Source organism: Amaranthus tricolor, chromosome 1, assembly GCF_026212465.1.
Source record: "Amaranthus tricolor cultivar Red isolate AtriRed21 chromosome 1, ASM2621246v1, whole genome shotgun sequence".
In the NCBI taxonomy this organism is placed as follows: Eukaryota; Viridiplantae; Streptophyta; class Magnoliopsida; order Caryophyllales; family Amaranthaceae; genus Amaranthus; species Amaranthus tricolor.
In genome coordinates, this window is record NC_080047.1 from 31,529,383 (window position 1) to 31,541,396 (window position 12,014).

At 28.0% G+C, this 12,014-nt stretch overlaps 1 protein-coding gene across 1 annotated transcript; it reads right to left on the bottom strand.

Annotated features, from left to right (window-relative positions):
• Positions 1 to 2,282: 2,282 nt before the first annotated feature.
• LOC130820390 (4-coumarate--CoA ligase 2) lies at positions 2,283 to 11,414 on the bottom strand. The gene is made up of 6 exons (XM_057685744.1): positions 10,191 to 11,414; positions 4,945 to 5,143; positions 4,350 to 4,495; positions 2,810 to 2,877; positions 2,612 to 2,717; positions 2,283 to 2,508 (listed from the first exon to the last, which is right to left on the bottom strand). The coding sequence occupies exons 1-6, from the start codon at positions 11,247 to 11,249 to the stop codon at positions 2,380 to 2,382; spliced, it is 1,707 nt and encodes a 568-aa protein (XP_057541727.1). The 5' UTR covers positions 11,250 to 11,414; the 3' UTR covers positions 2,283 to 2,379.
• Positions 11,415 to 12,014: the final 600 nt, after the last annotated feature.

Consider the following 12,014-nt stretch of genomic DNA (forward strand, 5'->3'; position numbering starts at 1 on the left):
TTATATTATTAATTAATTTATTTAGAATTTAAATATCACAAAATTTCATAAAAATTATTTAAATAAAAATTAAATGTGCAGTAACAGTAAAATAAATTATTTTTTCAGAATTATATATTTTTAACCCAAAATATGAATTTCCTTATTATATGCGGTTTTTTAGCAAAACTTTATAATAATATTTATACTCAAATATAATTCACGAAGTTAATACAAAAATATATCTCATATATATTTATGTACTGAAAAAATTTTGTTTAAAAATATTAATATTTACTATTTTAATTAAAATTATTTCAGATGATGCGATTTTAGGAAATTAAAATGAATAAGTCATATAAATTAATTTACAATGAATTAAATCACAAAATAAATTTAAATTATATATTATAAACACATAAAATTTATGGGCATAATTTTATGTAAGTAAATATATGTAAGAATTTATACCTGAATAATTGCACTATTAATCGGTTTTCTTATTTGCAAAATTTCTAGCCACAAAATTAGCTTCCTCCCCTTGAATTTCTATAAATAATACTAAATACTATTATTAGGAAATTTTTAAGGATTTTTAGGAACTTTTTTAAGGGTTTTTTTTAGAGATTTTTATGGAATTAGTTTTTAATTTTTGATTTCTTCCTTTTTTTTCCTACAGTTGCTCTAATGCATATACATAGAATTTAATCATTATTTTTTTTTTCTTGATGTAGAAGCAAAAAGAATAGAGATAAGGCAAAAAAAATGAAAATCCTTATCATGATACCACCTAGTTCTATTTTATGCCAACTCAAAAGGGTTTTGAGATATTTTCTTTATATTCTTTTTTTTTTTTTATTATTTATTTTATTATTTTTTTAAATTTTTTTTATCATAAAATAATATAGAAAATAAAAAGATTAAGGTATTATAGGTAATTTAGCTAGACTTAATATTTAAAATACAATATAATTATTAAACCGAGAGAGAAGAAAATAAAAATTTTAAATTACCAAATATAATTAAATTAAAATAAAACTTATAATTTAAGAAAAATTGGAATAAAATTCAGAACCGAATTAGAAATAATAAAACCAAATAATGATTGAATTTGTCAAAATATTTAAGATTAAGAAAAATGGTCTGTTATAGAGATGTTCTTTCCTAAAACATAATTTCCTCCCTACTACAGTACTTGGGAATATAAACCGGAAATATGTTTAGAGATACAAAGAATTACACTAAATTTCTAGCACAAGGAAATTAGAACGACATGAGAAAACTTAAGTGGAAGAGGAAAATTGAAATTTACAATTGAGGATTGCAAGTTCTCTATGTAAAGTGCTAGAGAAGATAAGAAATTCAGAAATCACATGTATATTCCATGTACATCTCATGTAAGAAATAACTTACACATGCCTTCTAAATTTATAGAAAAGCATACAACCATTCATGAAGTGATATCTCACTTCATGAACCGCAACATCGATTCACGAATCAATGTCGATATTAAATCAATTCATCCCAATTATTCGGTTAATATAACCTTATTAACCATAGGTAGTTATTGCATAACTAACAAAACCGAATAAAAAGAACATTGCAAAAACCATCGCAAAAGTCACGGGCCGCAATAAAAGTCGTGAGCCGCGACCTGTGCTTATAGAAAAACAAAAACTTTTGCAATCTTGGGATATTTCCAATTAATTATTAATTTAATTAATTTATTTGATTTAATTAATTTATTATTTCCGATAACCATTATACGCTCTAAATGACAACACTTCAGAAACTATATATGTATGTTCCTGAAGATTTGAAGTCTTCACCAAACTAGCTTGATATGCAAAAACAAAAAAAAATCTATTTACGGTCTCAAGCAAGCTTCTAGAAGATGGTTCGCTCGATTATCAACGAAGTTAGTTTGTCAAGGGTTCAAATAATAAAAGAATGATCATTCCTTTTTTATTAAATTACACGGGAATTCATCACTTTGGTTGCTGAAATTACTTTGAACGTATGGAATAACTGAAGCAACATCTTGACAAAGTTTAGCATAAAGGATTTGGGCAAATTACATTACTTCTTGGGTATAGAAGTTCATCAAGTTACAAATGGTATTGTGCTAAACAAGTTGGTGTGATACATCCCAAAATCTAACAACCTAATTAAGTAGCAAACAGAAGACCAAAAAAGTAAAAAATAAAAAATGGAGTTGATAAAAACAGGATTTAAGCTATAATAATAATGATATTAAAAAATGATGCATATATATATATATATATATATATATATATATATATATATATATATATATATATAAAAATTGTTATTGGTTGTTGATAGTCGGCACGTGCTGGTGCAGAATAATGGTATTTTTGAGAATTTTTAATAAAGATTCTAAACACTGCTGGTGTTGTTTGGAGCGGCAAGACGAGCACGAAGTTCCTTTCTAAGAATTTTCCCAGATGCAGATTTAGGAATTGCATCTACGAAGTATACTTTGTGAAGCTTCTTGTAAAATACAACCTGTATTATCAATTATTAATTATTAACTACTTAAAAAGCCGGGTTGGTGGAATAGTATCATCAATAATTAGAGGTTATTAATAAAAAAAAAAATAAAAAAAACCTGTTTTGCTACATAATCTTTGACTGTCTGTTCAGTAAGATCGAGAGCATTAGTAGATCTCACGACGAAAGCGACAGGAACTTCCCCGGCAGCTTCATCTTTTTGGCTGTAATTGATGATTGGAACAAAGTTGAAGTTTATTAATGATAATTCATAATAAAAATTTATATAAGCTTAAATGTTGAGAGAGTATGTTACGGGACGACTGCGGCATCAGCAATTGAGGAATGGTTAACAAGAAGTGCTTCTAATTCTGCTGGTGGAACCTGCACCATGCACCCAACATTCTTTTCTTACTTTAAAGTTTATTAAACCATATCAGATCAGTTTATTTTTTTTTTAAAAAAAAAAAACCTAATTGGTTTGGTATGACTTATATTGATATGATAAAAGGCTCCATTTAAAAACCATTATGAAAATATATAGGGCTTCTAAATTTTTTTGCTCTAACCTTGTTTTTTAACCAACCATTTTCGTAACATAAGCAATTAGTAAGAATAGGTGTGCTTTTTATAGAAATTAAACTAAAGATGTGGTTTTATTTGACAATTTTACATAAGTTTTATTATTAGTGGTGGTGTGGCAAGTTGTCGCTTGTTTGATTCCGCATACTTGTTATCTTCCTTGGTCATCAGTCATCAGCTGAACTACCATATTTTCAAAACATTTTTTTAGATGACTAAATTTTGGTGATTGTTCCGGTGAAAGACGGTCTTTTTGAGAGATTATCTTTAAACTGGCTCATTATATATTTTTTTAAAATAATTGTAAGTAGGCATTAAGATTGATGTAAGTAACATTTAAAATATTGAAAATAGGCATTAAGGATATAGTAGTAGGTATTAAGGATATAGTAGTAAGCATTAAGGATAATGTAAATAGACATTAAAAATACAATAAGTAGGTATTAATCTTTAATGGATTGGACTTATATATGTCTCTCAAGAGACTAGAGAGACATTATTTCTAATGCTTTTGCATATATACCTATTACAAATGCGTTGAACAAGTAGTTGTATTTAAAATGATACTTAACTTTAGGGGTGTTCAAAACTGAATACTGGGTCGACCCGGATTCGGAAATCTGGGTACTTGCTTTTTCGGATACCTAAAATTGTGATCCGGTTCCGACCCGGTTTAAACCAGATACCTGGAATCCGGGTATCCGGTTTAAACCAGCTCAGATTCTGGATATCCAGTTTTCTTAGAATGTTTTTTTTTATATTTTTTTGTCTTTTTTTCGTTCAATCTTGCGTTTTTATCTCTATTTTTATTTAAAATATTTTTTTATATAAAATTCAAATACTAACTCTTTAAAAATATTTAGCTAAATTAGTCATAAACGACAAATTAAAAAAATTAAAGAATAATATTATTACACATTAGTTTAAGTAAGAACATTATAAAAAAATTATATCTGCAGGAGAAAATTATATTATGATTCAACCCAAGGTTAACTTAATAAATACCATTACTATTTTATTTATGAAAAAGTAATTAAAAAAAATAAAGAGACCGGATACCTGATTTCCAAAAATATGTGACCCAGATCCGGTATTCGATTTAAAAACCGGATACCCGATCCGGATTATCCGATTTGCAAAAACTAGGAAAATTATCCGGTTTTAAAAAATCGAATACCTGGTAATCCGGATCGGATATTTCGGATCGGGTTTTTTTTTACACCCCTTCTTAGCTTGTATATATGCAAGGTAGTATTATAGTAGGGTGAACTTACCTGAAAGCCTTTGTATTTGATGATCTCCTTAACACGATCAACAATGTAAACTTCATTATCATCATCCACATACCCAATATCTCCTGTGTGAAGCCAACCTTCAACGTCAATAGTCGCTGCCGTCGACACTGGGTCGTTCAAGTACCCTGTTTTCATAATAAAGTATATAACATATGTTAAGTACTTAATATGAACTTAAAAGTACATATTAGAAGCCGAGCCAAGCCAAGTCAAAATGTGTAGTTGAAATCAAATTTATTCTATCAAATAAATGATATATTTAAGGAGCACATCTAGCTATTATATCCACACCAATAAATATAAGACTCTCTATATGTTTCATTTTTTTATTAGGTCAAGTCATTTTATATGTCTCATTTCTATTTAAGATATGTTAATTTTATCAATTTATTCTTATTAAACTTAATTACGTTTTTACCCATACACTTACCAATCCCATATTACCCTATCAAAATTTAAAAAATATTACACTTTATCTGTCATATATGATTCCATTTAATTATCTTATAAATAATGAAAAGTCAAATGTAACACCCAATAAATACGAGGAATTATTAGGATATAGAGTAGAAACCTTTCATAATTTGATTCCCGCGAATGCAGATTTCTCCAGGTTGATTGCGGCCAAGGGAAACATTGGTGTCAGGGTCAACGATCTTGATCTCAGCATTCCTAACAACAACACCACATGAACCCGGTTTGGTTTGGATGGGTTCCTTTGCAAATGCTGGGCACATTGACAACACTGGCCCAGCTTCTGTCATTCCATATCCCTGCATGCATTTTTAAACATTATATTCACCATTTCTTAACATCCAATTTAATTACTAACACTAATGTGTACGTAACTTAAATAAAAAAATTAAATGCATGATTATTTATAAGAAGTTAAGGAAACTAACCAAATATATTTATAAGAAAAATATTCTTATACACAATAATATCAACGCTAGTACATGAGTTATTAATTTGATTGTTGACTATTTCAAACAGATAAAATTTGGAATGAAGATTGGATTTCAAATATTCATAAAAAGAGAAATGCATTACATTGCCATATTATATAAATTGAAAATGACAAGTCTAGAAACAACATTTATACAAAAAGGAAGTTGTATAAAGAGTCGTAGCAAAAAGTTGTTAGCCTTGCATGACGTGGCATAAGAGGTTGAGGAAAAATCAGAAACTTGAGAAGTTGAAATATTTTTGAAATTATCATTATAAGAAAATTCAGAAATCTAGATTATAAGAAAATATTTTACGATTGAAATTATCATTGTACGATCAGATCATTGAATTGTAAGATCGTGTTATGATCCTACATCTAAATTTGTGAGCTAAGTAATCTACATAATTCAACCAGGTAGCTTCGCCCCCGAATAAGATGCATGTAGTATTCAAAGTAATGTAGATATATAATTCAAGGTTTTAAAATTGGAATTTAAATTATTATTTCCACATAAGAATTTTCCATTAGAATGCGATTTGAACATGTGAATTTAATTTGTACGTTATATAAACAAATTCAATTCAATTAAAAATCTTACTTAGATAGTTTTTATAATATGTTAGTGTCCTCGAAAATATAGGCTATTGAAAAATGATAGAACAAAAAATGATAATGTAAATAAAGTCACAATCTTATAATTTATCTGCTTCCCTAAAGATTTTTCTTAGAGATTTTAACTAGATACGATCTTTTCTGTTTCCCATCCATGTAATAATTAACAAAATCGAGGACTTTTATCATCATTATATCTAGTGTATTCGTTCATAGAAAACTATGATTAGAGTATGAGAAAAGAAGAATGGCGACTACCCATACCCATAAAGGATGATGCAGCCAAAGAGTGGAGGGCTTTCTGTTAATAGATATTTAAATCCTTCCCCGAGCCTTTTTAAACAAACACAACCTATTTTTAAGTGGTATTAAACTGTGGTAATTGAAATGAAAACTAGAGCAATTTTAATTCAATAATATCTTGGCTGGCTACCTTAATGGGCATGCTTGTCAAACTTCAATCATCTTATTTTCTTCATAAATTTCATTACAATGCATTAACATTGGGAGAGGTGGTATTGAGTGGTAACGGATTTGTAATCAGAAACATTTTTTATGATCAAAGTTTTATCACCATTGGATAATATAAAATTTTTGATGAAATTTACAGTATAAATCACTTAATTACTTTATTTTAATACCACCGGCTAAACGCGTGTTAAAACTTTTGTGACGTTCAGCGTTTCATGAAATCACCTCATTAAGCTAGATATGGAAAACTAAATTTCAAACTTTTGACATTAAGATTATTTATATATACTGCCTCATTCAATCACTTGTATTTGGACAAGGTCACAACATGATAAACAACCTAAAAAGTATTGACGTGATATGCGTTCCGACCAAAAACGACATCCAACTACCATCAAATTTGCAAAACCGATCTGAAGAACATTGGTCCCACATAAATTGAAATTAAATAAGAGATGTAAATCTTATAAGGTTTTACACAAAATTATTTTGAAAAAAAAAAACAAATTGCTCTTTTCCCTTGAATTATGTGTATAAGGCTTGGCAATAAATGAATAGAAAGATTGAATGTATAAATTAAAACAGAATTATAATAAATCAATAAAATTAAAAGAGAGTTACATATCTTTTCTAAAATATATAAATAATACTCCCTCCGAACCAATTTAGATGTCCCATTTATTTGGGCATGGTTATTAAGAATGGTGTGGGGTCCATTAAAAAGGGTAAATAGTGAAGGGTAAGTAGTGAAGGGTAAATAGTGAAGGGTAGTTAGGTAAGTAAGGTATATGGGGGTATATTCGTAATTACGTGTGTGAACTACGGATATTTAGGTAAAAAAAGATTGACAAAAATAGGAATGGGACAACTAAAAAGACATTGCCAAATAAGGAAATAAGACAGCTAAATTAGTTCGGAGAGAGTAATATAAAATGAGGAGGAACACTCAAATAAGTAAATTATACAAATTGAGTGGAATAGAGAAGTATGTTTGAAAATATTTCACATGCGAGTAAGATAACGCATCAATAACATAGTGGGTTACGGACTTGTATATAATGTTTGGTGGGTAATCCTCCTACTATTATACGATTTTTAAACATAATAAATCTTATCAAATATACGTATATGTAAGTCAACATTCATTACGTGTTGATTTTGGATTCAAACCCATGCGTGAATGCTTCGTGTGTATCCACACAAGTGAGCCACAAGGTAATTGTATATGTAGTAAAATTGTATGGGTTTAATAGAGTATAGCTAAATTTAGCCTAAAAAGTTAGGATTCTCTTTAATACTTAAAATGTAATGGAGAGTCCATTACTTAATCTAATGGTTAGAATTGTTTGACGAAGAAAAATAGGAAAAATTTTAAGATTTTTACTTTTTATTTTAAAATAAGTGTCAAAATCTTAATATGTGTAATAGAGAATAGTAATGGAGAGAATTCAAATACCTAAATTTTGCTATATATTTACCAGTACTACTATAATTTTGAAAATTTGAAATCTTTAAGTCAAAAAATCAAAAAAATGAACCAAATAATCCAACTTTCAAACTTATTCCAAAAGTAAGCGTGAAATTTCCAAACCTGAGGTTTGGAGCTGCTCGCAGTTAGTAACTGCGAACAGGTCAAAAAAGACAAAATAGCTGTTCGCAGTTAGTAACTGCGAACAGCTATTTGACCTATTTTGACCTGTTCGCAGTTAGTAACTGCGAACAGCATGCTCCACAAAAACAGGTCAAATAGCTGTTCGCAGTTACTAACTGCGAACAACTATTTTATCATTTTTGACATATGCGTAGTTACTAACTGCAAACAGCCTCAAATCTCAGGTTTAAAAATTTTACGCTTACTTTTAAAATAAGTTTAAAAGTCAGTATTATTTATTTCATTGATTTTTTAACTAAAAAGATTTAAAATTTTCTATAATTTTAGACAAAGGTCTGGTCGGTACAAATTTTTGGGGGGTGTAATAAATTCTGACATTGGAGCATGATAGATCCAATAACGGCCCACATGGTATTAAGTAATAACCATTTATTACTAAGAATAATGAAAATTTTGACGTATTCTCAAGGTTACCACAAGAGACAGTCAACCATCACCTTCTCATTCAATATACTCACTTGGTTGCATTTGATTTGCAACTCTATAATTAGAGCACTCTCATTGCTGTTAACATTTTTTTTCTCCTAAATCTCTCTCTCTACTTTTTCTCTCATCCAAATTAATTTTTCATTTGAAAATTTCTAACATAAAATATATATCATCAATGAAAAAACATAAAATTTTATAACCAATAGTATATTTATATATATTTTTTAATATATGTATAAATAAAAAAAAAAACCTTTTTAAAAAATAATAAAAGTTGTTTGGACATGTGTCAAGTTCTTATATGTTGGGTAAACAAAGATGTTTTTTAAAAATGTCCCACCTAAGTATTTTTTAGAAACATTTGAGAAATTTTTTATAGATTTTCACCATTTTATAATAATAATAATAATAATAATAATAATAATAATAATAATAAAATGTTGTATGTGTATAAGACATCTAATAAACGTGGTAAAAAGCAAGTGATTAAAATTAAAAGAAAATAAATTTATAATTAAAATTTCAAAAAATATTATGAGACCATTGCCAAAATATTAGATATTACAAAGTTAATAGGACAATCTAAAATATATATTTATTTTAAATTGCAAATTTTTCCTCTATCTTGACTTTTATATTGCAAATTCTACTAATCTTTTATTTTATGTCTCCTAAAAATGATACATTTTTCTTTTAATTCTTTTAATTATGTCGATAGATAAAACACAAGATGGGGTGGCAAAAATTTATGTCTCCAAAAAATGTTTTAAATAATTTTATTTAATATATTTTAAAATCCTTTAGCTCTTATTTTCACCACTAGAAAAATAAACTTTATCCAATCATTCAGTTTGCCAACAAAACAGGTCAAAACAAAAAAGTTGGAGGAAAACTACCTATTTTAGTTGTCTAAAGATGTATTTAAAAATTAATTTTCTAACCTATACATGCATATAGGTATAGCATATAAATTTAGAAAATAAATTTGGTAATTATTTTGAATTTAATAGAGTATATGTTTTAAAATAGACAAATATAATAATATTTTAAAAAATATTCTAAATTAAAATTAAAAATTATTTATTTTATTATATAAATCTATATACCTGGTACATAAATGAGAATTTTTTTTTTTTAACTTATACAATTTCTCCATTCTGAAATATTCGCTGCATAACGGTTTTTTACACTATTTATCATTCAAACAGAACGATTGTTTACACTATTTATCATTCAAACTTATTTCATATATAGCGACTAATGTGAAAAAATTATAATCAAGTGAAATCTTGTTTGAATCATCTAATCACTTATTTTCATAATATTAACTTTTATAATTTTTAAATGTGTATAATTTAATAAATAAATGATTAAAATAGCACATTAGATTACGTAAAAAGTTACATATAACAAGTACAGTGGGACAATAGAAGTAATAGAAGTATATGTTATTGGTGAATTCTATGATCCATCAAATTTTAAAACCAATTTCTATAAGTGCATGAATTTCTGTTAACCCCAAAGTGTGATGACAATTGGCAAATAAATTGCACTTTTTGTCAATTTTCATGATATACTTCTAGTTATAGAGAATAAATGAAACAAAACAGTATTTCCTATAGATTATAATAATAAATGCAACCAGTAAGTTAAATAAATAAAAAGATAAAATAAAATAAAACGTTACCTGACCAAGAATTGCCTGTGGAATCCTTTCTCTAAGAGCATCTTCAAGCTCCTTTCCAAGAGGTGCAGCACCAGACATAACAATCCTAACAGAGCTCAAATCATATTTTTCAATATTTGGATGTTTAGCTAATGCGAGTACTAATGGAGGAACCACCATTGCTACTGATACTTTATATTTCTGAATCAATTCCAATAATGAATTGATTTCAAATTTAGGCATTAATAAAATCCCACTTCCTGCTCTTAATGCAATCATAAGAACAGAGTTTAATGAAAATATATGAAACAATGGAAGCACACAAAGCATAACATCATCTGTTGTTAAATACATATTTGGATTTTCTCCATCTACTTGTTGACCTACACTTGTTGATAAGCTTTTATGTGTTAAAATCACTCCTTTTGGTAACCCTGTTGTGCCTGATGAGAATGGTAGCACAACCGGGTCATTCGGGTCAATTTCGGGTTGGTTTAATTCAGCTTCATTTGATTCAGAAAGGACTGAGAAATTGATGCAATTCTCAGGTGGGTTATCAACAGTGATGACATTGAAATCTTCCCCTAATTTGTATTCATCATGATTTCTAAGTTTATCAACAAATTGGGATTGGGTAATGATCAATTTAGCAGAAGATGTTTTGAGTTGTTTGAAGATCTCAGAAGGAGTGTAATAAGGATTAGCAGGAGTTGAAATAGCTCCAATCATGGAAGCTCCAAAAAAGGTAAAAACAAATTCAGGACAGTTTTGGAGGAGAATCATGATACAATCTCCCTTTTGGATTCCTAATTTGGATAACCCAACAGCAGTTTTTTGGCAAAGAAGGTGGGTTTCTGCATAAGAGTAGATTTTGCCTGTGGGGCCTGAGATTAAGCATGGTTTCTCAGAGAATTGTGCAAGTTTTTCAAACAAATAGGAATGAAGAGGAAGATGATCTGTGATGGGTATATCAGGAAGTCTTGATTTGAAGATGTGGTCTGGTTTAGATTTGGTTGGAGATGATTTTAGAGATGGGATTTCTGAGTCAAGGGGCTGAGCTTCAACAGCTGCCATGCTCATTTTTTGATTAGGAAAATGAATACAAAGATGGTTTTTATTTTTTTATTTTTTTTTTGTGTTAATTTAGAAAGGGAGGAGGATGAGGATGGTAGAGGTAGCTGAATGAAGGAGGGAAGAGAGTGTGATTGGACTAATAAATACAAGGAGAAATTGTGAAAGAGAAAGTGTTAGGTGGACAATTGAAATTTTGAGGTTACAAAATGGTAGTGCTTTGTTGTTGGTGTTTTATTACAAAATGATTTACTTTTGTTCTACTATATTTGCCATATTCGACTTTTTATGCAATCTAATGAAAAATTGTTAAAATTAATATTCTATTTAAAATCGTTCAGACTTATAGAATCAAATCGGTAGAATCGAATCGTAGAATCGTAAGATTCTAAGATATACTTAAATTTGCTATCTAGTCACAATTATTCACCTCAAAAGTTTAACTTTAATAATTAAAGTTTCATTCACTTCATGTTTAAGAATGAAATAGAAAAATGTATAATCATTAGTCTAAATCTTCATACCGATGAAGAAAATAATTTTTGAAAATTACGAATAAATTTGTAGAATCGAATCATTAAATCGTAGGAAACTACAAATTTTATTTTAATTAGCATTGTAAGATTCTATCAACTTACAATTCTATCATTTTTATATTGAAATATACACATCTAAATTATAAAAAGTTAATATTATGAAAGTATGCGATTTGACGATTTAAACAAGATCTCATTTGACTATATTTTTTTCTTACACATTAGCTGCAATATATAA